Source organism: Falco biarmicus, chromosome 4 (assembly GCF_023638135.1).
Source record: "Falco biarmicus isolate bFalBia1 chromosome 4, bFalBia1.pri, whole genome shotgun sequence".
Lineage (NCBI taxonomy): Eukaryota > Metazoa > Chordata > Aves > Falconiformes > Falconidae > Falco > Falco biarmicus.
The window spans coordinates 35,832,624-35,859,354 of record NC_079291.1 but is presented as its reverse complement, the minus strand read 5'-3'; the positions used below and the strand labels follow the sequence as shown (position 1 = coordinate 35,859,354).

Sequence of the window (26,731 nt, the reverse complement as noted above, 5' to 3'; positions counted from 1 at the left end):
GGGGCGGCCGGCGCCCACCCCCCCCCCCGAGAAGGTACAAACCGGCTGCTTGACAGACGTGGCAAGCGACCCCGCCAGCTGTCCCCTCAGCTGGGTGCGCGGGTGGCCGGCGGGAAGGGCAGCTGCCGCGAGCGCCCACCCTCCCTCCTGCGCCGGCGAGCCGCCGTGGGGCTCCGTTTAACGGGCCGGCAGGCGGGGAGTGCTCGGGACGGCCGGCTGCGGGGCACCCCAGGCTCCCCCCTCACACAAGCACACTGCCCGAGCGGAGCCGGGAGCAGAAACTGGCGGCCGCCGGCCCGCGCCCTGGCCGGAGAGACACCTCCCTGGGGAGAGCAAACCGCCGGCACGCACCCACGCCGGCTGGCTTGGGGCGGGTAAAGGGGGCAATGCGAGGGGCGAGGTACGGGAGTGACAGGCTGCCCGCACCCCGTGCTGGAGGGGCCGGGCGACCCGGGACCTCTGGTGAGGGGGAGCGTCGCATTTTGCCTTCGGTTGCGGTGGGACGGCAGGGACGGCTTAAGCAGAGGATCCAGCCTCCTCCCGGCTCCCCTGGCCGCTGCCCCGCCGCGACGCGAGCGGCGCGGGAGGCTCCGCAGGCCCTGGACAGCTCCTGCTTTGAAAGCCGTCGGAGCGCCCTCCCGGCCGCTGCCAGCCGCTCCCCGGCGGGGCTCCCGGCCGCGCAGCGCATGGAAGCGGAGCGAGGGGTGGGGGACGTCTGACAAAAAAAAAAAAAAAAAAAAAAAATCGGACGACGAGTCAGATTTTCCTTCCGAAAGCCTCAAAGTGTCCACGTCCTCAAAGCATGGAACCAATTTAACGTCGCCGCCTCCCTCGCTCCCCCCGCCGCCCCCTCCCCCTCCGACCCCGCGCCCCCTCCGCCCCAAGGCCGAGGCTGCCGCGGCGGCCGGAGACAGCGGGCACGTGACGGCCTGGGAGCCGCGCGGGCCCCGCGGCCGCCGCGCGCCCATTGGCTGCGCCACCGCCGGTGACTCGCGGGCCCGGGACCCTCCTGCGGTATAAATAGGGCGGACCGGGGCTTGATTAATTTAGCATCCCGGGCAGCAGGTTTCTGCTAAGGTTGGAGTTACTCCGCAAGACTGTATGCCTGCGTCCCATAGGTAATAGCTAACCACCGACCAGGGACTCTGCACCACAAGGAGTCTGCATGTCTTGCAACTAGACATGCTCAGCTTTGTGGATACACGGATTTTGTTGCTGCTTGCAGTAACTTCATACCTAGCAACAGGCCAACGTAAGTGATTTTAGCTTGTTTGTGGCATGGGTGGTGTCAGGGGGTGGCTGTCCGACTCGCTGCGCTCTATCCAGGCGTTTTCCCAACGGACGGTCGTCTGCCGGGAGCTGCAGCTTCCCAAGCTATAGAGACCATCTCGCAAAACTGCCACCTCCGTCTCCGATCAGAATCTGGCTTCTTTTTTTTCCCCCTTCAGAAATAGGAAAGGATGGCAAAAGGCCAACGAGACACCCCCCCCCCAAAAAAAAAAAAAAAAAAAAAAAAAAAGAAAAAGGAAAAAGACGGGCTCGTATCCAAAGGAGAATGCAAAGCCCTGATTCAAGCGCAGATGCTTAAAGGCTAGGAGGAGACTGTCTACGGCGAGCGGGAGAATCCAGGCTGCACCGAGACCGTACTTCTGGGAGACTTGAGGCGCGCTTCCCGCAGCGGGGAGCCGGGGGAGGTGCGGGAGCGGCGGCTCACCGCTTCCCTGCGAGGGGGGCGACCGGGCAGCTCGGTGCGGGGCCCGCCGCTCCGCCGCGCACAGCGGCGCCCCCTGGAGGCGGAGCGGGACCGCTACGGCGCCCCCCGAGCCTGCCCGGCGGGCAAAGCTGTTCGCGGCGCCCCGCACAGTGAGCCCGCCCCCCGGGGGGTCTCCGGGGGGAGCCCGTACGAGGCAGGAGGAGGGAGGCAGGGAGGGACTATTGCTTAGCTCCGGTGCGGAAAGGGGATGGGGCTCCCCGAGGGTGCGGCGCGGCTCCCGCCACTCGCTGGGAAGAGGGTTTAGTGTCCCCCGTCGCGGGCGGAAAAGCGCGGGCCCCCCGCGGCGGGAGGGAAAGGCGCCCCACGCACTGCGCTGCGGGAGAAGCGGAGCCTTCCCCCCGCCTCCCTGCTGGGCGGCATCCCGGGGAGGGCCCCCCGGCCGTGCCTCTGCGGCACCGGCTCTGCCCTGGGGTTTGGCCGCGTTCCGAGGCGGCGGAGGGCGGCAGCAGCCGTGCGCTGCGGTGTCCCCCGCGCCCCCCCCGCCTGCGCGGGGCGCTGGGGCAGCCGGCGGTGGCGGTGGGCGGCACTGTGGCCGTGGCCTTGCCGCAGGTAGGGGGTGTGGTGGCCAGTGTCCCCGTCACCTGGGGGCGGTAACGGTAACGGTTTTCATGCCGTGTGGCGTTCCGGCGCAGGCAGGCGGTGCCGTGCCGGGGTGATCCAGTGTTCGGCACTTCAGTACCGCTCCCTTTTGGCTGGGCTGGCTGAGCCGGCTGCGTTCGGTGTGACCACGCACTGCCGAGGTGACACTTCGTGGAAAAAGCACCCAACAACCTGTTAGTTAGTAATAATGTGTAATTGCTGGCATTAGAGTGTGATGGGAGACGTTTTCACCATGGTAAGTTTCAGCCAAGATAGATTTTTTTAATTGCTTGAAACTCAGAAAACAGATTTTTGAAAATTAGTATCCCCAGCTAATTAACGAGAGCACACTTAGTAGTAAGTAACACGCAGAGAGAACGTTATTTGCTCTTTGGTGTTAATAGCTTCAGACAGTTCTCTGTTAGGTACTATGACATTGTACAGGAAATTGTGGAAATAGGCAAGTTTGGGTAGGACCCTTCTGCATAAAAAATCTTCACATGTGTCAGCCTGTCTGGGTTTATTCATCTGTTGTGTGCACACATATGTGAAAACACATACATGCATTTTTCCATGGAGATATGTTTAAGCATATTTAGAGCAGGCATATAGAAGGTACCTGCCTTCTTACTGTATCAACTCTGTTGTTTTAATTTCATTAGCAAGCCTTTGGAATTTGAAATACATAGCAATCTCACCTGTGAGTCTTCACAGTTTAAGATAATCACCTTAAAAGTAAGAAACTACATTCAGAAAATGTTTTTTTGGGGTTAAGAAAATAAACAAAATTGCATTTTGATTTAAAAGCATTGAAATGTAGAACTTGTAAAATAACTGAATCCGCACTCTAATTATTTCTTTTTTTTTTTTCTTTCCCTTTTTTTTCCAGATGTAAGTGAGGTCAGTATAATGATTTTTTTTTTTCTAATACATAACACGCAACTTCAATTAACAGGCTAGACTTCTTTTTTGTGGCAGTATTATTTACTAATGTTGATTTCCAAGATGGTCATGGAAAGATACCGACTAAATCCTGAAGGGACTGCCTGGAAAGGTACCCACCCCAATTTCTCAAGTGGGACGGCCTTTTTAAGAGAGAGACTGCCTTCATAGGTGTAAAGACTATGAGGAGAAAGTAACGGAGCAGTGGTGTTTGGATGTTATACCTGCCAGTTTGGATTGGAGATGACTCTGCTTTAAAGCCAGTCTTACGGTCTAAATTTCATTGCACAGAAGGATTATGAAAGAACTCAGGTGTGACATTTTTATGCCAGTTTTATAGGCTGTAATAGGTATAAAATTCAGAGTGTTCCACAGAATGCTCTAATGTAGTTAAATGTATCTTTGCTTATATAATAAACTCTTAGCATTCATAGTAATTTAAAACCATACACCATACTTAAACATATTGTACTGAGAAAAATTATAGTTATGTAAGAATATGAGTCTAAGTTTGTACATTATTTTAGTTGGAAATATTGGGAGAAATTATATCTTTTTAAATTCTCTTCTTTATTTTTTCCAGGCACCTGCAGGGCGGAAGGTAAGCGGTTTTATTTCTTTTGTGTGGTAATGGAGATGATATCAGATAATCTTAGGCAGATTAATATTTTGTTGGAAATTGGATGAAAGGAAAACAGACTACATCCATTATTTCCAGTGTTCCCTGAGAATAGCAGTAGCCTGCGATGAGTAGGAAGTAAAAATGAGGGAACAGTGGGTGCAGCATCTTAACATCATGGTAAATTCAGATATTGGATTTAAGCTGCTTTACCCAAGAGCAGAACTAACCCTTCCAAGAACTAAACTGCGTTAAAGCATTCTTGTTCAACCAGAGTTCCTTTGGAAAGATTTACATAAGTTGAACAGTATAGCAATATCCATACAGGTCTAAAAGGCTAAATAGATTCTATTTTGTTTCTAAGAGTCACTACTGCTAAATTAGACCCAGTTATTCAGTAGAGATTAGAATCAACTTTGCAAATACTTCTGTGGACTGCGTAGTGATATTTTAACTGACGTAGTAATGACAGTGACTGATCTGTTTCCAGTAGCTTATTGCAAAAAAAGAATATGCTGTCTGTGGAAAATAGCTATCGGACCTGTATGTGCAGTCTTCTCTCCCTTTTTCATGTACACTAATTATTTTTAATGTATATGTTTCCTTGCATCATCCTGGAAAATTTCCATGGTACCTCATTAAGTTTTATTTTCTTCTGGCAGGGCCCTAGAGGAGACAAAGGGCCACAGGGAGAAAGGGTAAGGAATTAGACTGACGTTCATTTGTTTGAGATCTTTGAACAGCTGTTGGAAGACCAGCAGGAAAAAAATAAATTTAAGCATTGGTGTGAGATTAAATGAATGTACCTGTAGAAGCTTACATGCACAATCCCATTAAAAAGAAACCAAGCTATCTGTGTACCAAATTCTGCTCCAGCGATACCTTACCAACCTAATTATAGCCATTGTGCCTGAGCAGATGCGGCTGAGTTCAGATGACAGCCTGGCACTCCAAGTGATTGTTTGAAAAACTTTTTTTTAACTGCTCGCAGTGGAAATAGTGCATGAAAATGCAGAAGGGAAAGTTGACACATGAAGATGTAGTCTGTGAACAGTATGGAGTATGGGTAGGCTCTCTACATCAAACCTGAATAGGCAAAGCTAGCTTTGAGGATCATTCATTATCTGTGCCTCCGAAGATGGCTTGAAAAAGCTCTCTTCTTGACAGCTAGGCATTTGTCATCTACCTTCAATTAGTAAAAGCAGATATTGTACTGTTAAAGGCTGCTGTAAAAGTAACTATCAATAAGGACATCTGAATAATTTAATTGTAATGTTAATTCATATTGCTGATACCTGCTTTTCTGATTTGCTTTTGCATCGCTGCTTTTTGTAAAGTGGTATTCTGAAATTCACATCCTTATCTGGGCAGCGTGTAGCTATCATGTATCTTCCTTGTATCTTCTGAAAATGAAAATGCCGTAGTACTGATAGGTAGCTCTTGAAGATCTGTTAGATCGTAGTATGCTGAGAAATGTAAAGGGAACTATTAGGAAGAGTGTAACAGTGTGGTTAACTGGGTATTTGCTTTAGGCTACCACTAACTAAATTTGTTTGATGAAGTGAGAGACACGCTTTGTCCTGAAGGCAGCAAGCCTAATCCTTCTCCTTTGGAAATCCGTAATACTTTTATTATGGATTTCATTTAGCACTAAACTGGGTCCAAAATGCACTCCAAATGAAATACCTCACCTCAGTTGCCACATGGCAAAACTTGACCAGCTTTGCGCGTTGAGGGTGAAAGAATATAAGCACTGTTACAGGACTGAACACATGTAATTTCAAGCTGTTGTAAAAGAAGTTCTGGTGGTGGTAGCTGAGTGACGGTATCAAAAATCTGTAGAAGAGCACTGCTTTATTGTCATTGAATTTGCAATTATACCAGCAAATAGTCTAGACTAATTAAAAACTGCCCTTTGACTTACTCTGAATCTACATTAGTTCATACCAGTAGGGCTGACCCCTACCAGTCCTCAGCTGGTCAAACTTTAGGCTTTCACTAACAGAATCTGACAGGCTGTGTGGGTCCACATGGGTCACTTGGGGTTCACGGATGCAAAATTTGGTCGCTTGAAATGAAACTTCCCAATTTGGAGATTACGCTTTGGTAGCATAGATCCAATATTGCTTTCATAGATCTTCTCAAATAGAAAAGTACAGTAAATATCTGATACAAGGTGTGGCAAGGCAATGTAAATTCAGGCTATGCTCATTTTCTAAAGTTAGCAATTCATTGAAACTGCATATATAGCACTGCTGTAGCGTGTGCTGGGTTGTTAATGAATTTAACACTTCAGAGATTTCTTTAGCCACTTCCAATGTTCACTTTATAATCCTCTTTTTGACTCTAGGGTCCACCAGGTCCACCAGGCAGAGATGGTGAAGATGGTCTACCAGGTCCTCCAGGCCCTCCTGGTCCTCCAGGTCTTGGCGGAGTAAGGCATCCTCACTTTATATTACTGAAAATGATAATCTGTGCTTTGTGACTAAGACTAAATGCATACCTGCTCGAAAACACTGATGTGGCATTATAGAGTAGAGGAAACATTCTCTTGTGATCTGCAAGAAACTGATGATCTCAGTTCCATTGAAACTGTCCTTGGGATATGTGTTTTCTGTGGCAAATTTGGATTCTGTATTCAACAGGGATTTATGCACAGGAGCAAATCAACCCTGTTAATTACCATTAAATTATACAGCCATAATGTATATGGATTAGTAATCAACTAAATGAAACCTGTGTTGTTATGCAGATGGGGAAAAGAAGCAGCACTTTGTGGTTGGGCTCAAGAGACAGCAACTGTATTGGAATAAACTGAAGAAGGCTATCCTTAAGCTAAAAGTCCATACTTTAAAAGTCCTTTAGAATTTTAGAATATCTTCCTTTAGAATTTTTCATTTCTATCTGTGTTCATGCAGCAGAACATAAGTAGACTGTGTCGCATGCACACTTTCTGCAGAAGTGTCCATCATGTGTTCTCTGCAGAATTCTGGTTTTAACTCTTTGCTTGACATTAGCTTGCACAGGGAGCCTGAAGACAGAAACCGTGTTGTATTGATCAACTTCAGCAAATCCTCCTGCATGGAAGAATACTCTTTTGCCTTCAATATGAATAGCAGTAATTAATTTTCTTATTAGCGAGCTCCAAACTGCTTTCATTCATTTCTATTATTTTAATGTGCTAATAAAACAAAATAAGCAAGAAAAGGATTTTTGATTGTGTTGTGTAGAATTTTTTCCCATTTTAGTGAAGAGGGAAAATATACTCAACAAAACCAGATGTATATTTGCCTACAAAACTTATATTGATAAAAGATAAAAAATCCAATGCAGTGTTTGAGGCTGTATGCTCCTCAGATCTTTTTGAAGGTGAAGGGCCCACCTCATCAGATAGTCAGGGCTGGTACATTAATTTTACTTAAGCAATGCAGTGAAAAAACATGCATAACTTCCCTCATTGGAAATTAGAACAATTTGAGGGTTTTCAGAAAGTTTTCAATTTTAAATGAACACTGAGTTGACTTTCTTAATTTTCAGTTCACACTGCTGCTATGTCTCTATTACCTTTACAGCATAGCTGTTTGAGGCCATTGTGTGAAAGGGCCTTGCTAGTAAAATCAAGTCTTTCTGGAAACAAGTGAATGGAAATGTATAGGGCCATGTTTACTGAGTTCTACATATGCTGCCTTAACATACCATATCACAAGTCAGAGGACAGATGTAGAATGGTAATTATCAATGCTTTCTAAAATAATGTTTTTAGTATTTTAATTTCCAACTTTTTATCACCTACAGAACTTCGCTGCTCAATATGATCCATCTAAAGCAGCTGATTTTGGCCCAGGACCTATGGTAGGTATATAATTTAGCACTTGATAACTTGCATAGATAATGTGTTCAGTATTTTCCTTTGAGTCTAATCCAGCTGTATTAATGCAAAGTATAGTGTTAAAATTAAGTGTTCTGATCATATTTTGAGTCAGACTATTAAATTGATCCTTTGATGTAGGACAACGTGAAGTGTTTGGAACACGGTCTTAGGACTTGAGATGTGGTCTTGGGACTGACTATATATTTAATTTGGATATAGCACTGCTGGGTCCTGTGCCTGAATTCTGTTTTCCATAGTTTTATGAATCAAAGAATCTCATCATCTGATGTCAGATAACACATGTACTTTGATGTAGTATTACTTTACCCATATTGAGACAGAAGATTGCGTTTCAGGAATAAGATCAATTATAAAGCTGCTTTCTAAAGCAGACATAGGTCTAGAAAGTAACTCAGTATCTCAGCTCCAGTTGGTGACCATTTTTCTCCCATGGCTGTATAACCCTTTTGATATCCTTAGAATGCACAGGTTTGGTAGGAAATTGGCCACCACACTTGGTTCTCAACAACTGAATGTTAGTATTTGCTACTACAAGGCTATTCTGAGGAGGAATCTTTATCAGTTACTGTATACTATGTCCAAATGGACATTTAAACAGTCTATTGCTTCTCCACATTAATTTCTAACCCTTCCTGATGTTAGCAGATATTTTCAGTGTACATAGATAGCACAATATGAAAATTAGGAGTATCTTCAGTCAAGTTCTGCCCTCTGTCTGACAAGAAATCATAAAATGGAGAGGGGGATTGATTTGGGGTGTCACAACTTCTGTGTTTCAATTTTTGACTCACTTGGAGTTTATCTGACAGCAGCAGCAGTAGAATCTGCCAACTGTGAGGAATTTTTAAGTTTCATAAAGAAAATGTGAGACATTGGAAAGATACAAAAGGAGGGAAGAACAATTCTGGAATATAATTTGTGAAGAGATTCACGGGGCTTATGCAGCACATATGATTCAGACTGTCCAGAAACATTTTTCCTAGAATTATTGCATATTTTTATAGCCATGAGGTTGCTTTAGCTTCCATAAGTAAATGCCTGTATTTAACACGCATTTATTTCCCTTAATAAAAAGTATTCAGTCTTATGGGAAAGCTACAGAAGCCATTGAAAAGTTGGCATATGATTTTAATCTTGTAAAGAGAAAATCTAAAAGAGTTCCCAAGGAAGTTTTAAAACCAATTAAAACTATAATGATTTCTATTGAAACATCTCATAAAACATTCATTTAGACAATAGAAGCCTAAATTAAATTTCAGTTCAAGGTTGTTTGCTTGCTTAGTAAAACTTAAGACAGCTGTTAAGAAAGTGCAGTAATCTATGGAAATTTCCTTCTTAAAAGTGATTTTTGACCCTTTTTTTCCAAGATGTGTGTAAATTCTAAATTCACTCAAGGAGAGTATGTTAATGACCTAATTTGAAGGTGAAATGAAGAGAATTTAATCAAAAACAAAAACCAATGAAATATTCAAATAGAAGTTGATCATTATTAGAAATAGATGTATATACAATCTGTGCAATAGCTGTTTGATTTCTTTCCAAAATTATGTGTGAACCTCCCAGTTCATGGCAATACTGCCATTTATATACCTTTATTTTCCCTTTTACCGTTTTAATGATCTTTTCCTCCAACATTTCTTCTGGAAAATCATGATAAAATTGACAGGCCCCAAAATACCACCTTTCTTAATGTGATGTTATGGCCCTTGTCTTTAAACTCTGGAAGTTCACACACAGGAAGGGAGAGAGTACATAGAAGAACGAACCAGTGCACTTGCTAACAAGCCAGAATAGATTAAGAAGCCTAATCACAAAGTTCCCAGCCATAATGGTACATTCCTAATCATCTCACTGAGTTCTGTGCTGGGTCATTGCCATTAGAAGATCAGTTTGCACTTGGACAGCCTGTGCAAATTTGTGCAGATCTCCTAACTTCCTCCTCCTGCATTTGGACGTTGCACACTGGAAACTGTAATACTTACCAATATTTTAGGAATCCCAGGAACTGCTGTTACAGACAAGTTTATATAGTGGTATTTTTCTTAAAAGATATTGTACTTTTTCTCCCCTAGGGTTTAATGGGACCCAGAGGACCACCTGGAGCATCTGGACCCCCTGTAAGTACAGTCTCACCTCTCCTAGTGACTAATTAACATTGACATACCTGTAAAATTACAAAATACCTTGTTCAAACACTAACAAAATCTCCCTCATCTTCTAGGGACCTCCTGGTTTTCAAGGTGTTCCTGGTGAACCTGGTGAACCTGGTCAAACAGTAAGTACAGGTTTCACATCCAGACACTGTTACCATTAGAAATAGGACCCAAAGTAGGCTTGTAATGCTTCACCGATTTCTCCTACCCGTATGCACATCCCTGAATGTTTAATTGGATATTCCTGCTTGATCCTGTTACAGAAACAGCTGAACGCTCAGATTCAGACTCCTTCAGATTGAAATCATAAAGTGCAAAGTCAATGGGGCTCCAGCTGTGCCCCAACTCAAGTCAGAAACCAGTGAAAAGACTTATCTGGGAAATGATGCTTTAAGTAATCCTCAATCTATTTTCAACAGGGTCCCCAGGGTCCTCGTGGTCCCCCTGGTCCTCCAGGAAAGGCTGGTGAAGACGTAAGTGATTATTAAATGCTTCTCATCTCTTAAGGCTGCAATTCAACTCTAATATTAAGTTATTATTAAGCTAAGTGTTCTATCGGTTGTAATTTTTACATTTTTCTATAATGCTGGATATCATAAATAAACCCCTAAAATAATTATTTTACTATACAGGAGTTGCTGTGTTGGAAATGTACAGAAAAATGGATAACTTCAAAACTTCTCCAAATACATTATACAGCTTCCTGAATACAGGGAGAAGAAAATACAAAAGCTAACAAACTCTCTGTATTTATTGAAAAATAGAAACTTTGCCAATGTCTTTTCTTTTTTTGAATGGTTTATCTTGTTATTTTATAAAATTAGCTTTCCTTCTTAGTGCATTTTTACTGCGTTTTTTAGGGTCACCCTGGCAAACCTGGAAGACCTGGTGAGAGGGGTGTTGCTGGCCCTCAGGTATGTAGTGATCTACTGTATATAATACAAAACAGTTCTCTTATCAATGAAACCTAACAACATTTCTGAATTGCGACACATTAGCAGTCTATTACTAGCCCCTCTATGGATTAATCCAATTTCAGTTTTGCCCTTCAGAGTTATCATATAGTTATGTTTATTGTGTCCACTCTGTCCTGCTCCCCCCTGCAGTAAACCTACTGTAATTATTAACAGAAGTGACATAGTGGGGAGATACACAGGAGCAGGTGAGCAGGCACCTTGGCACAGAAAGCTAAAATGGCTGTGCTATCCCATGTTAATGCATGACATTTCTGAGATTCAGAACTGGAAGATCAGGTTGATTACATTTAGTCTTTGAGCAGGTCTGGTCCTGGGAGGTTAGGGAATGGACTGTGTTCATCACTTGAATTCACGGCCCAAATCTACTCATTAATTTTATTGAAAGACTTACTCTTTTTCATTCTTTTTAACTACAGTATATAATACGAGAAACAATCATTCATGCACTGTGTGTTTTTAGGGTGCTCGTGGTTTCCCTGGAACTCCTGGTCTGCCTGGCTTTAAGGGAATTAGGGTGAGTATATACATGCTTTTTCCCTAAATAGTTAAGACTGTCAACACTTCAGCATACTGGAAACCCCTGGAAATCCCCTCAAAGTTAGGAGTACATGAAGTTTTTAATATCTCCTGATCTGAAAGACATTTTGTAAAAGAAATATTTTTAATTTTAAGATTATATTAGGAAATAATTTTGTATGGAAAGAAGGATTTACCTTACAAGACTAAGAGTTTGTGTATAGCCATTGTGGGAACATATATATATAAAAATATTTGTTTTCCTACTCAATATAGGGGCACAATGGTCTGGATGGTCAAAAGGGACAACCCGGTACTCCTGGCAACAAGGTAAAGATGAAATCTGAAAATGTAGGATGCATTTGTAGCTCTTTCTAGCAAAGTTCTCTCATTATTCTACTGTGTGAGACATGCTATAGTGTAAGGCTTTCTGCTAAAAATTTGCATGGATGCAGTACTCTTCTGACTTAAGGCTATTTGATCTTCACAGTCTTTTTCCTTTTTACCTTCAGATTAGTGCACTTTTGAACACTATCCTTAAAAAATGTTTTAAAATACGGTCTAGAAACATCTCAAGCAAACTCTTCCTGTCTTAGCTTCTTCTCCCATTCCACCTCAGTGCCTAACAGGAGTGTTCTTAAAATTACACTACTGCAATATATGGTTGTAGGAAATTTTAATGCTGCTGGCTTATTCACAGGAGATTTGTATTCAAGAACTTTTACTATAATAATGAAAAGCTCAAATACTAATTCTCCCTCTTGCTTGTTTCTAAGAGCTTAGCATTATTTCCTTACAGAGTTACTAGTTGTAACACTGCATTCTCCATTATCACTGCAAGTTGTTAACCTTCAGAAAAAGTTTGGGAAAAAGATAGCAACCGCTCAGTCTGTCCAGTCATTGGCAATTAGGAGCAGACAAAGCAATTAAGTAAAGGAAAGAACAATTATTGGTAAGAGTGCTAATCTGACTGAAAAACACAAGCATAATAATCTAAGGTTACTCATGATATAACTGTGCTGAAAGCAGTGATGAAGGCAAACATCTGTGCTGTTTGCAGCACCTGAGACTAGGTACATTCAGGCACATTCAGCATACAAGTGCTCTAGGACAAATCCTGTCACTATAAACCAGCCTAGACCAACTATAGGCTTGCTGAGAACACTTAATACCTAAGGGAGAGGAGTCATGTTTTAATGGCTGTCACTCGTATCAGTCTTATTGGTCTTAAATTAACAATACCTGAGGCAGATCTTTATTTCCAGCCATTTGTCAGAAACTTTGTTACCTTAACCTGAGGCAAAAGAAAGCATCATTCTGCTTCTGCTCAAACTGAAAAACAGCTGCTGATTGATCTGAATGGGGAGCTGACTATTTAGGCCCTATCTCTTAAGTGTGTGCTACAAAGTTAATATCAGAATAAAGAAAGAGAGTCAAGAAATCTGAGATGGGTAAGTGAAGCTACCTGCTCTGGCCCTCCTCTTCTAAGAGGATTCCAACTGGCTGCGTTCCAGTATATACAGGGACAGTCACAGTCTCTACACCCTCAGGACCTGATGTGCTGTTACTGTGGTGCACGTGCTACAGAAGACAAAAGACAGTAGGATCCAGCAGTTTTGCTACCTGTCCAAAGCATCCTCTCAGTAATTAAAGCTTGCAAACTTTCTTTTTCATAGGGAGAACCTGGCGCCCCTGGTGAAAATGGTACCCCAGGACAACCTGTAAGTATTTACTGCTGCTGTGAAGAATGATAATCTGATAGATATGGTTCAGCCAGCGGTTTGGTCAATTTTTGTCATCAGTAACGCTCAAGATAGCTAGATACTGTAATGTAATAGTATGTGAATATTTGCCTGGCTGCAACACACTTCCTATGGGGACTTAGTAGAAGAAAAAAAAACCCTGCGTGTCTTTGTTCAGTGAATAGATATAAACAAGTTAATTTAATTTTTCTTTCAGGGTGCTCGTGGTCTCCCTGGTGAGAGAGGAAGAGTAGGTGCCCCTGGACCAGCTGTAAGTAGCTTCCCATCTATCTGTCACCATGACCAGCCACTTACTGTGGCTTTCTCTGACCTTCACATTTCTTTTCAAACTTATTTATCGTGTTCTCTCCTCACAGGGTGCTCGTGGAAGTGATGGCAGTGCTGGCCCCACTGGACCTGCTGTAAGTTTCAGTCTTGATCTTTGACAATGTGGTTCAGTTAGGCTTTGTGTCCCTCTTTCTGTTTATAGAGGATTTCTTGGGTTTCCAAGAAGTTCATTGTGTAGGCATTTTTAAAACAGTTCTTTGTTGCTTATCATACCATCAAAAAAAAGAATTAACAAAACATAAACCCTTTGTAGAAAATATTCTGAGAGTCTCAGAATTTGTATTAAACACACCTGTATCAAAGGAACCAAATATTCTCTCATTTGCACTGGTTAGTTCATAGGAAAACACCCAGTGAACAGAATTCTCATTTCCAGCAGTGTAACAGAACAGTTCCCATACCAAAACAAAAGAGACTTTACACTTTTTAACAGATACATACCATGCACACATTGCAGATTACTGTAATTATATACATCCTGAAACTGTTATATGCACTCCAGGACACAGCTTTGCACCTGCAACATTGTCCTGTCTGACTGAGAGGCTAACCTTTTTCATTCACCACTGATACCTGAGTTACGTGATCTAGCATGAAAGGCCAATAAAGATCCAACTGTCCTGATCAGGCTGGTAAACAACAACTGCTCTAATAAGTGCTGATCCAGTGCAGATCTGTCAGTTTAAAAGGAGTTAAGCGTTGCTATAGCATACCACTGACTTCAATAAACCCCATTTATTTCAGTGAAATAAACGTGTGTACAAGGGTATAGTTTTGAAGCTGTAAAAAAATCAGCCATAGCCCAGAATAGTTTTTCCTTCCTGCCTTCAGAATTTGAGTCAGTGGTGAAGTCATATTTGGGTTTGTTAAATTTGTTAGGTTTGATTTTAATACTCCTTGTCACTTCAAACATCTGTCATACTTCAACAGAGTAGAACATTAGCATAGGTGTGAATTTCACTTCAGCTCTTCCATATGGGATATTTAAAAATATATGTGATTGGGCATTTAAATTGCAGGTAAATAAAGACCTTATAGCTGAGATCTGATGTCATACTTCATAATAGAACCAAAACATTTTAGCTATCCTAAAGGAAACTGACTTGCTGTAACAAAATTATTCTGGAGCTGGAGCTTGCGAAGGTGTTACTCTGAATGGTCAGCAGCAGGGAGTTGCATTGAGTCTGAGTGTCTATGCCAGGCTAAAATTATTTTAGACATACTTAGGTTATGATGCTGCAAGCATTCTGCATAGCACTTACTAATGTACTTTTTAAAACTAAACCAGAAATAAATACTTTATTCTCTTTGCCACTGAGAATTTAAAGCATAAAAAGAGTCACTGCAATGGAAATTCTGAAGTTTATATTTTCATACATATCTCAAAGGACATTTGGTCTTTTTTTTCTTAGCTTATGCAAAACCAGTGAGAATTCCAGGTACCCAGTTTATAACAATAGGTGGTTGCAGGTATCTTTTTAACCACCTTCCCATGTGTAAAGGACAAATGCTATCATTAACACAGGATTTTTGTGTGTGGTAGTAGTTCAGAAGGACTACTGGTGTGAAAGCATATGCAGTTACACCTGCACAGTAAATGTGTCGGAAATAGCCACCCAAGACTTGCATTTGCAGGATGTAGTGCTCCCCTTCATTCATTGTGGGACTGTACAGCAAGACATCTTGCTTTGCAGATCCCTGCCTCTGCCCATCCTCTTGTTTATTCTTTCTCAGGTGTTTGACCTCAAGGCAAGGTTTTACCAGTTGTTGCTGGTAAATTCACAATTTTGTAGCTGCTCTGCACATGTTTTTCAGCATTGACCTTGCTTTTAACTCTTTGTAGTGAACCAGCTCTGTCAGTTTGGAGTTGCAAAAGGCAACCAATATTCTGAGATAGTAATGTGCAGAAGCATCTAAGTAAATGTGCATTATTTTTTTTAATCTGTTCTTTTCAGTAAGCAAGATGTTTGTGTCATCACTGAATACCTTTAGACATCTGCTTCCCTTTCATTTCCTAGGGCCCTATTGGTGCTGCTGGTCCTCCAGGCTTCCCAGGTGCTCCTGGTGCTAAGGTACGAACATCTGTTTCTACTGGTACATTTGACAGTGAAAATGAAATATAGTAACTAGTATTGCTAAGCAGCAAAAAAACACCCTCTCTGAAATGGAAGTGCTTTCTTACCAGTTACAGATAGGATGAAGATTAATGCCTACAGTATTTGGAAAACATCATATATGAATGCTAAATTAAAATACAGCAGTTATTTCACAGCTGAAGATTGATGTTAGTCAGGTTCAGGAAGACACATAACTTTTTTTTTTTTTACTGCTTCCTATGTGGTACAGTGGTATACACCTTCAAAGAGTGACATGAATCATGGTAAATAAGCAAAGTAGCAGGTTATATCACTACAGAAGTAGTAGAGGACCAAGAAGCTGCAGTTGAGTATCAGGATCCTTCCAACCTATGTTCTTGAAACTACAATGGAGAAATGGTAACTTTTCAGGTTTAGGGCAGTACCATTTTGCTCTTTCAGACTATAACTTAGATGATTCAGTTTATTGCTCAATCTTAGCATTTTTACCTGGTCTTACCTTGATCTACCTTTAGAAGAAAATAGAGCATTGCTTGCTAGCCCTCTTAATATTAACTGCAGGGAGGATGGGAAAAAATTGATATCCCATTCTGGTTAGTCTTATCAAAACGCAAGACATTTGGAAACCATGAAGTCTTCTCTGATGCAGATGAGAATGTTACAGCATGTAATTTCACAAGAAGACTGCCTGTGTGTCCAGGGTGAACTCTGAGTACTTAGAGAATTGCTGAAGTTGTCATTATATTAAGTTTTTTGTAGTAGTCTTAGTGAATACAAGTTTCTGAGAGTAAAACCAAGAACCTTATTCCTGTCATTTACTTCGCTGTGAACACTATCCTACAGCGCTCTGTTCAGGCATCATTTTGCATCAGTGCAAATGTCATCTTAAGTTGCAAGATAATAGTCAGTTAGGATTCATACAGCGAGGCATCTCAGGCCAATGCTGGAGGCACATGGCTGCAGATAAGACGGGAGTTGTAATTCTGATTTTTCTCGATCAATGTTCTGTGTAATCCTCAGCGGTAATGTAGCTTCTTAGATATACTAAGCATCTGTTGCACCCGTGCTAGCCATCAGCTTCAATGGAGCCTTGCTAGACGTGATTTTTTTCAGTGCCTTTAAAATCCAATAAAACTCTCAGCTCCTTGATCTTTTGGCCTCTGAAGTGGGAATATATATCTATCTCAGATTGTCTTAATGTCAGGCTGATAGAGGATTGCTCTGCTATTGCCCTAATGCTGTGTACACTGATAGAGGGATTTGTCTTTCTCTCAAACAGGGTGAAATTGGACCTGCTGGTAACGTTGGTCCCAGTGGTCCTGCTGGTCCAAGAGGAGAGATTGGACTTCCCGGTTCTAGTGGTCCTGTTGGCCCTCCAGTGAGTAGCTTGCCAGACTTTATCTGTTGTCAGATGAGTGAATGTGAGACTGAATTAACCAGTATTGTTCTCTTTCTTAACAGGGCAATCCTGGTGCCAATGGTCTTCCAGGGGCTAAAGGTGCAGCTGTAAGTACAGCCATACTCACACTTGTTTGCTCTAAAAATACCAATTCAATTAATGCAACAGAGAAGGTAATGGGCTCATAATACCTTTTTTCCCCTCTGTTGGACAGGGTCTTCCTGGTGTTGCTGGTGCTCCTGGTCTGCCCGGTCCCCGTGGTATTCCTGGTCCTCCTGGCCCTGCTGGTCCTAGTGGTGCTAGAGGTCTTGTTGTAAGTGTCCCTTTATATTGCGTGTATTCATTTGAAAATTGGACACAGTGTGCACAGTTGTAAAAGGTTTCCTCTGGATATGTTTTTGTATTTAATGCAGCCACTTTTTCTTGCTCCACTATATTTTAACATTGTAGTTAATTTCTGTGTCTCACTGCTTGCTTCAGATGCTGAGGCTGAAGAGGTTTACTTTGCGCTCCCTTTGAGTGCAAGGACTGTTAAGCTCTGTCCATGTTGATAGTGTGGAGAGATGTGGCAGCAGTCTCATGATCTGGCCATCAGTGTGTATCCTCAGTAGAGGAACCAACCCTGAATGTGTCATAGTTCAATTACTGTCATTCTTAAGCATCTTTAATAAGCATCTTTGTTTTCATGCCTGTTAAGTCAAAAATACAGTTATGTTAATTGACCATTTATTGCAACAGAGGCAGGCATGGCATTGCATGATTAAAAAGGTTTTTTATTCATGAAAAAGTTGTCCAGGTAGAAGAGAGACTTTTTTTTAAATGATGCTTAATTCTATGGTGTCTTTTTGTTTTGGACTCTAGGGTGAACCAGGCCCAGCTGGTGCCAAGGGAGAAAGTGGTAACAAGGGTGAGCCTGTAAGTATGACAACATGTGAAGGTTTCTTCAATGAAAAAGTCTGGTAGTATCTGCAACGCAGTATCTTATTTCTTCATTTTCTCTGTTTTCCTGAAATAGGGTGCTGCTGGACCCGCTGGCCCTCCTGGTCCTAGTGGTGAGGAAGGCAAGAGAGGCAGCACTGGTGAACCTGGCTCTGCTGGTCCCCCGGGCCCTGCTGGTCTAAGAGTAGGTTTTCTTTTCATGTTCCAGAAGTAGAAGCAAAAAGGAAAGAGGAAATAAAGCTACAGTCACAAAGGCAAATTAAGTAATTATGAGTAATTAAATTTACATTAATTCTGCTAAGCAAAGATCATTTGCAATTCTGAGCCTTTTGATTAGTTGGGACCACACCTACATTTGCTTTGTATTAATGCTGTTTACTATCTTATCCCTGAAGTAATTACAGGTTGCTTTGATTTATCCATTGTGTAATACTTAGTGAATTATCTTTGATTACTCTTAAAGCTTTGTGATGGGATTTAACTGCTTAAAACAAATAATTGGCTCACACATAATGTGGGGCAAAAGGTTTTAATTCAGTGTCTTCAAGGGTGCCTAGTACCCTTTTCACTGGGGGAGGAAACCACTCTAAACTTCAGGAGACATGTGGCTTCATGCAGGAAGATAATTCACAGGAAAATAATAGGGAAAATAGAAATGCTTCCACTAGATTTTTTTGGTAGAGGTAAAGATTCAGTATTGCACCTTGGGAAGGGTGTACAGAGTCATAGAGAAGCCAGTAACTCTCTACAGAGAAGTGAAGGTGAAACTGTGTGGACCAGGCTGTGGGATCCTAGCTGCTGGCTAGAGCCCACTATTAGATTTCAGTGAACACTGAAAATGCTCTCATACAAGCAGAGTGGAACTTAAAGAAATCTAAAGGAAATGAGAGAGATTTCTTTCACAACATGTATTTGCACAGAGGTGTGTGTAGAGCTGCACTTACCTCGAATTCAGCAAGCCTGCTTGGAAGGCTGAAATTTAGCAAGCACTATACACCTTACAGGAACAGATTTATTTCTTTCCTTTTCTTGATTTATGTTGTGGTCACTTGCAGGGTGTGCCTGGATCTCGTGGTCTCCCTGGAGCTGATGGCAGAGCTGGTGTCATGGTAAGACTTTTGTCTGGGTCACTATCTCTAAAACATCTTTTATATAAGGATGTGTGATGCTTTTTTTAAATACATTGTTTACATTTTAATTTAAATATTTAAATTAAAAATATATTTTATATTTAAATATTTTAAATAAACTTATTTATTTATTTTGGTAGGGACCTGCTGGTAACCGTGGTCCTAGTGGTCCTGTTGGTGCTAAAGGTCCTAGTGGTGATGGTGGCCGTCCTGGTGAGCCTGGTCTTATGGGTCCAAGAGTAAGTTTGAACTCTGTGGTGTAAGTTTGAACTATGCAAAAAGAAAATTATTTAAAATTTAGGGACAAAGTTACTCAGAAATCCAACTGCAAAAATTCAGCCTGTGCTAACCACAATTAGGGTACTTCCACCGTTCTGTTGAAAAAACATCCATGAGGAAATGATTAAGAAGCATCAAAATGTTTATTGAAATCAGTTACTTTGTATGTGGTAGCATTTGATTGCCTTGTCATGGAGCAGTTCCCCCTTGTACTGGGTGCTGCATTGACTTCTGAAAGAGGGTTCCACTTGCAAAAATTTATAGAATGTGATCATTAACGTCACAGTTGAAATGTGTGTGTCCCCTTTAACTAAAAGAAAAGCAAACCCTACTAAAATGATGTGAGATGGCTGATCTCAGTTATTTCAATTTTATTTTGCAAAGTATTTCACTGAGAACAGCCATCCACTTTTAGTGGTACTGGCTGCAGCCAGCTTATGTCCATGTCATTGTCGTTTATCCTCTTTAATCTACATTTTCTCTTCCTACCCCACCCCATGAAGTGAAAGTTTTCAATGCACATGTGAACTGTTAAGCATCTGCAACCATTTGAGCACCTTCTCTGCTAAATTAGAGCTAAATGAGTTTATCTGATTGGAACAGGTACTTACCTATACTGATTTTCAACTGGCATGGGGGCATGCACCACCAAATTAAACTTTAGTGTGTTTTAGATGTAAACTTGATAGGACATACAGTCCTGTTTCCACAGTGTGTATTGATAATTTGGCATCTCTGTGTGTGTATGCGCATATGTAGAAAAAACATTTTGGTTAACTCTTGGGTGACTCGGTTTCCTTCCAAAAACATGAATCCTTTCCTTTCTCAGGGTCTCCCAGGTCAGCCTGGAAGCCCAGGCCCTGCTGGCAAGGAAGGTCCTGTTGTAAGTACCTTGCTTTTCATTCTGTTTCCCCATTGCACGTGAAACATAGACATAAAATGAGATTTTAAAAAGGAGAGATCTCTCTACTGAGCTCTATCACAACTCAGTGTAAAACCAGCAAAATTTTACTACCATGTTACTCAGAAGATCAATGAGAAACTTCCCACACATTTCTGTGGGTCTCAGATCAGGTCTGTGTTCTCAAAGGGGAAGAATAAATACACTTGTACAAAAAGGAGAAAAATGGAGGAATGCATGAGCACACAATGTATAAACAACATTTAAAAGTTAAATGGCATTTTCTTCCTCTCAGTACACACTTCTCCTAAAACTGAACTCTAGTTATAAATTACCCCAGCCATCTAATAGTATGATTTCTTTTTCTAGGGTTTCCCTGGAGCAGATGGTAGGGTTGGGCCAATCGGTCCAGCTGGTAATAGAGGTGAGCCTGGCAACATTGGATTCCCTGGACCAAAAGGTCCCACTGTAAGTACACTACAGGAACTTTCTATTACTATGAAGATACTTTGAGACTAATCTGTAGGTACCCAACTAACTAACAATCAAACACATTTCCCTGTATTCTCCAGTACTGCTTATTGGATGTCATCCACTTACTTCCAAGAGTTCAGTTTTAAATCATTTCCAGTTATATAAAGTATGATTAAACAAATGCAAAACAATTTAATTAGTTTAGGAATATTTGGACATTGAAGTGATTATGATAATATATGTTTGTATTATAATTTCTGCATGTTCATTTTAACATTTCTGTATGTACAGTTCAGTAAAAGTTCTGTTAAGGATGGTTACCAAGCAAGCCTAAGTTTTATTTCCATAGTATTGTTATTTATGGAGCATATTCCAAAGCTCATTCAATTTAGAAGAAGAGCTACCAGTGATCAGTGGCGCTCTTGACTTGTCACACAGAGGCCAGAAATAACGATAATCATCTCCTGAATTTGTGGCATGGCTGTACATACACATGCAGATACATATATATATAGTGTATTGCATAGGCTGCTATGCAGAGTGTCATGAATTATAATCTCAAAAAATAAAGGAATAGAATTCTGAAAAGAAGAACATCTCTTTTTGAGCTATTATTGCAAAGTGGTTCAACAGGGCAGATGGAGCTTGTGGGTGTTTTAATCAGGATTAAAGAAATATTACAATAAATCTTCTGGCAAGGAGACTATCAGTCTCTGTTCAGTAGTTTAAACTGAATCTATTCTGAAGTCTTGGTTAACTTTTGTATCTTTTTCTTTCAACTTCAGGGTGAACCTGGCAAACCTGGTGAAAAAGGCAATGTTGGTCTTGCTGGCCCACGGGTATGTGGATATGTTTTCTTTATCAGCCTCCAGAAAGAAAAATGTAGATTTTCAAAACCTCTGTAATAAGATAGCATGAATCTTGTGCAAGCGTGAATAGATGAAGAAATAGAAAAGCACTTGGGAGTGCATTCATCTAGCCTCATGTCAGTGGTGACAATTGCTTAAGGAATAAATTAAAACTACCCTTCTTGAGTATTAATTGGGTAATTAATTATGGGTTATTAGCCTCCTATGAAGAGGAAAAAATAGCACTCCTCATGAAAATTTTTGAGGACAGTGTATAGTTTCTAATTTATGCTGTAAATGTCCAGCTTCTTATTGATAGTTGGAACTTACTAATTCTTCCATTTAAGGGACCAAGTAATTGGTCTGTTATGGGAAAAATGCTATCCACGAGGTTCCTGTAATCTGTATTTCCAAAAGAAGTTCCCTTAAAGATGAACGTGCTGCAATAACTAAAACAATCACCAGGATTTAAAATTGTAAATGTCTTTAGTACCCTTTGTCAGTGAAGCTCCTACAAGTAGTTAATTTCAAAATACATAGCTGGAGACCTTTGTTTTGGCACAGAATCACTTTAGAGACCTGTTGTTCATAACAAATCAAAACTTTGATAGCAGATTTCTACTTGAACACATTTAGGGTGCTCCTGGTCCAGAGGGAAACAACGGTGCTCAAGGTCCTCCTGGAGTCACTGTAAGTAACAGCTTCCATACAAATCCAATTTGTGACTTTTCATTAATGGGATTTCCCTTTTTAAAATCCATTTTCCTTTATTTCTTCTTCCAAGTTAATCACCTGTTTTTCATTCCATCTAGGGTAACCAAGGTGGAAAGGGTGAACAAGGTCCTGCTGGCCCTCCTGGCTTCCAGGTAAGTAACTACGTGATCTGCTCGATTTTATCTATGGTTTACAAAAGCAGGAAGTGCTTCTGACCTAACGTTATTTGTATTCTTGTTTCTTTACCCTTAGGGTCTGCCAGGTCCCTCGGGTCCAGCTGGTGAAGCTGGTAAACCAGGCGAAAGGGTGAGTGACAGATACAGTACTCCACAAGTAGGGGCAGGCATTGCATAAGCATTATGTTTACAATTGCACATGTGGTGACAAAACAAAGCAATCTGTGTTATATGCAAATTTTAATAGTTCCTTTTGTTAAAGCTAGCCACAAATTAAGAAGGTCCATTGGAACTTGCAACATAGTTCTTGTTTCAAAGTTTTGGTTTGAAACTGAGCAAAGCCAGTCCTTTTGCTTTTCAGGCCTTAAGCAGCAATAATGCATGCCCCCTCACCCAAAAGACAAGACAGTACATGAAAAATATTTTACTTTGAATTTCTTTTGAAATCTTCAAGGTTCAATCTAACCTGCATTACTCCAATTATATGCTTTTGCTGCACCTCAGTTGCTTTCAGTGAATTTACAAGGGCATACAACTGAGGTAGCTCAGTGGTAATTCGGGCTCTAGGTTCTGCTCAGTTACAGCGTGTGATGTAATCTGCCAATTGTGCATCCTGTGTGTCAAAACCACCTTTAACATGTATATTTACATTTCTCTGTGTCTCTGTAAAAGAGTTTACGTTGTATGTACCTGAAAAATGAGCTTGGAATTTAATAGCTAACTCTTTCTTCAGATGAGAAATTCTCTCAGGTGTGCTTTGAGATACTGTGCAGCTATATGAAAAGGGTTTATTTCTGTGTATTTTAAAGACTGGTTTTAGTCTGAAGATTTTCAATATGCTGCTGCAGTTCGAGAAGCCTTTCTATTTACTGCTAAGAAACAAAACTTAAGCTAATAATTTTGCTTCAGAAATAAACTTTACCAATGCATCTACTCTATTCTAGGGTCTTCATGGTGAGTTTGGCGTCCCTGGTCCTGCTGGCCCAAGAGTGAGTAACTCATTTGACATCTAACACAGATTGGTTTAATAATGTGTTCAGTAATAATAGTAGCTATGTTTCTGAAGACAAGCGGCCCTTCTCAGTTACAGAATAGTGTATTGCAGTAGACTCCCAGGAAGGAGGGAGAATTTTCTCTGCTCTATGCAGGTGTCAGGTTGTATGATTATAGAACACAATGGTTGTCAGTGTTAGTAAACTTCTAGATAAGCAATATGAATATTACCCAGGTAACGATTTCCTGTATTAATGAACCTCACAATGAGATTGCGGGTGGCAGAAGACTGGTCCTGCAGCATTACACTGAGGCTTCGGGCATATGAGAATTTTCACCTCCAGTGCCTGTGCACAGACCTTCTTAGCCTGACCATTTCAGTGATAGTATCCCTTGCTAGCCAGCTCCTGCCTCCCATGTAATGTCTTGGAACAAATGGTGGGCTGAATCCAGAGCCTGGAATAGTCATTGGAAGATACTGCCCCCCGCTTCCCTTTATTCCTGCACTGTGAATAAACATCTGTAAAGAGCTTTGTGTGGAGGCCTTCCTGCATGGCAGGAAGGTCCCATTTATGCAGAGCAGTGAGTAGTTTATGAAATGCTCGGTTAATTATTTGCTTTCCAAATTGACCTATAAAGAGGTTGATATTTAAACTGCTTCTGTTGCTTCCTCTTTTCTTCTGACTTCCAGGCTAAATGTATTCATGACAAATATTCCCATTCACTCTTAGCAGTCATATCAATCAGTTTAAACAGTGCTTTTCCTCCCTATATTTAGTTACCTGAGGCTGTATTAGTAACCATGTCCTCTTTAAACTTTCGTTTTGCCAATATATCCAAGCTGAGTTCCCTGTGTCATTGTAGTAGCAGTTACCTGTCTCTGCTCTAGTTTGCCTTCAGCATCTTGTACCCAGTCAGAGTGTATTTCATTCAGTATTCCAAACTGGGTCTTGCTGATGCTTTGTACTACAAAATTAATGTTTCCTAAAAATACCTCACTGCTTATGCCAGACCACATTTGCCTTTTTCATGTTCACATCATTTTGTGACTATTGGCTATCACCTTTCCCTTTCTGTCACTTTCACCAGGTGAAACTCCCATTTACAGCACAAATGCTCATTTTTGTTGCCTAAATAAATGGCATGGTCCTTTGCATTCTTGAATTTTGTTGCACTTCTACTGTGACAGCTATCCAGCAGGTTATTCTCTTCTTCCTGTGTAGTATGCCAACTCTTCTTCCTGTTGACAAGAGCTTCCACCTTTGTGATATCTGCATATTTCATAAATACCTTTCTTCCTCCTCTGCCTCAGATTATTCACTGAGGTTCCAGCTTGATCACACTGCAATTTAGTAAAACTAGGATTTCCATCTTTGATAGATCTACTGTGCATTTAAGCCCAGTTTCTATGTTTCTAATTCCATGTTTCCAGATGACTTCTGTTTCAGAATTTATCTGTATACCTGTTATAATGTACAGGTCACGTTACTGTGCTTTAGCTGTCACTTTTATTGTCCAGTATTCACCAGGCACTTGCCACTGCAAAAATAATTGTTTGCAAGTTAGTACGGCTCAAATTTCACTAGAATCCATTCTCTGTCCTCAAATTTCTATCAGAAGCTCCTTTTGACAGTAGAATGCAAGACTGTTACCAGAATGAGCACAGTAGCCAAAATCTGTGTTCAAGAAGTACCTGTACTGTCAGCTGTTACCATGATGCAAGACTTCAGTACTTAATTTTGCTACATTTGTATCAAAAGCTAGAGCCAATTCATGTGGCCAGTTTAGTTAATATCTGGGCAGTTCTAATGCAGCTCTTAATGGTTTGTTCAGATAAAAATGCATCACATTGTTGTTGCTACTAGTCAGTGCTTTTAAACCTCTAAGCTACAGAACAATTCAAGGAAAAACTCAAATTGGACTGTCTCCTGCAGGGTGAACGTGGTCCTCCTGGTGAAAGTGGTGCTGTTGGTCCTGCTGGTCCCATTGGAAGCCGTGGTCCATCTGGTCCACCGGGCCCTGATGGTAACAAGGTATGCCTTTTTCAGCTGCCATTGCCTTGCTGTTGAATTCCTGATGAAGGCAATTCAAAACCTTCGTTCCTAAGAGCATAAGTGATTACAGGTAATAGGTAGTTACCTATACACCATAGCCTTGGGTCATTTTTTCAAGTGGTAAAGCTCCATCCTAGCTAGTCCACACTAATATTAAAGGCATTTATGTTTAGCACTATAGATGATAGGAGGGAAACTCCCGTTTGGACTCAGTTTGAATGCAGCTTGTCAGCTGGGCGTACTATTATTCAGTTTTGAGATAGGGTCCAAGATTTCGGCCAGAATTAATGCTGACTTCTATTTGTACTCACCTCTACTTATACACATGAAGTTCTTGTGTCTAGTAAGCAATATTTTCCCCAAAACATCGGCGCAGGAATAAGCGGTCACACTTTTCAAGATTTTCATGAGTAGTCTTTCTACAGAAGTTTAGCTTGGAATATGGGACACTCTAAAACCTCAGGAGCCCACACAATCAGAGAAAGCGTTGATGTCTGGCATCTTCACTAGCTGTAAAAGTAAAATAAGAACAATAATTTAAGACAAAATGCTACAACTCATGCTGTTTACAAGCAAGCAGAATGATGGACAAAGTAGTGACGACAGAATTTTGTTCCAAATTCTGTGAATGATTTGACTTTCTCTTAAATGATATGCTGTTGCTGCTAGGGTGAGCCTGGCAATGTTGGTGCTGCTGGTGGTCCTGGTCCTGCTGGCCCTGGTGGAATTCCAGGAGAGAGAGGTGTTGCTGGTGTTCCAGGAGGCAAGGGTGAAAAGGTAAGCTGGGCAACCTACTTTTTTAGTGCATGCACAGGTTTGGGAGATGCTTGAATTTCATTTACTTAAATAAACCTGCAGGTTACCCCAATGTGACTCTTATTTACAGTAAAACTGTATTACTTAATACGTAGAGATTTTGTTGGTCTAACAGACTGACAGTTTTCTCTAAGGTTGTATTTTGATTTTTGCTCAGCATTTGGAATTGGTTTAAGAGACAGTTAGTTCTTCACAGGATTGGTTAACGATGAGCTTATCTTTACTGAAGAAATACTAAATCTGTCCTTGAGTACAGGCTTCATAGCAGGAATGGGCCTACTGATCTCAAAAGACTGAGTCTCTGATCAAATTCTTGACTGCTCAGAGTGCCGTGACTATGATATATGTAAATCAGTTAAAAAAATTTTGT

At 41.2% G+C, this 26,731-nt stretch overlaps 1 protein-coding gene across 1 annotated transcript in view; it reads left to right on the top strand.

Moving 5' to 3' along the window:
- The first annotated feature begins 1,040 nt into the window (after positions 1-1,040).
- Positions 1,041-26,731, top strand: part of COL1A2 (collagen type I alpha 2 chain) — a 40,212-nt gene continuing 14,521 nt past the window's right edge. Inside the window, exons 1-32 of the mRNA XM_056336686.1 lie at positions 1,041-1,252; positions 3,243-3,253; positions 3,879-3,896; positions 4,577-4,612; positions 6,265-6,348; positions 7,710-7,766; positions 9,879-9,923; positions 10,028-10,081; positions 10,379-10,432; positions 10,820-10,873; positions 11,397-11,450; positions 11,729-11,782; positions 13,129-13,173; positions 13,412-13,465; positions 13,572-13,616; positions 15,561-15,614; positions 16,918-17,016; positions 17,100-17,144; positions 17,252-17,350; positions 17,899-17,952; positions 18,053-18,160; positions 19,032-19,085; positions 19,247-19,345; positions 20,215-20,268; positions 20,656-20,754; positions 21,546-21,599; positions 22,245-22,298; positions 22,421-22,474; positions 22,575-22,628; positions 23,443-23,487; positions 25,426-25,524; positions 26,215-26,322. Of these exons, the coding sequence (XP_056192661.1) occupies positions 1,183-1,252; positions 3,243-3,253; positions 3,879-3,896; positions 4,577-4,612; positions 6,265-6,348; positions 7,710-7,766; positions 9,879-9,923; positions 10,028-10,081; positions 10,379-10,432; positions 10,820-10,873; positions 11,397-11,450; positions 11,729-11,782; positions 13,129-13,173; positions 13,412-13,465; positions 13,572-13,616; positions 15,561-15,614; positions 16,918-17,016; positions 17,100-17,144; positions 17,252-17,350; positions 17,899-17,952; positions 18,053-18,160; positions 19,032-19,085; positions 19,247-19,345; positions 20,215-20,268; positions 20,656-20,754; positions 21,546-21,599; positions 22,245-22,298; positions 22,421-22,474; positions 22,575-22,628; positions 23,443-23,487; positions 25,426-25,524; positions 26,215-26,322 (1,968 nt within the window). The 5' untranslated portion in view covers positions 1,041-1,182. The remainder of the gene's footprint in view (positions 1,253-3,242; positions 3,254-3,878; positions 3,897-4,576; positions 4,613-6,264; positions 6,349-7,709; positions 7,767-9,878; positions 9,924-10,027; positions 10,082-10,378; positions 10,433-10,819; positions 10,874-11,396; positions 11,451-11,728; positions 11,783-13,128; positions 13,174-13,411; positions 13,466-13,571; positions 13,617-15,560; positions 15,615-16,917; positions 17,017-17,099; positions 17,145-17,251; positions 17,351-17,898; positions 17,953-18,052; positions 18,161-19,031; positions 19,086-19,246; positions 19,346-20,214; positions 20,269-20,655; positions 20,755-21,545; positions 21,600-22,244; positions 22,299-22,420; positions 22,475-22,574; positions 22,629-23,442; positions 23,488-25,425; positions 25,525-26,214; positions 26,323-26,731) is intronic.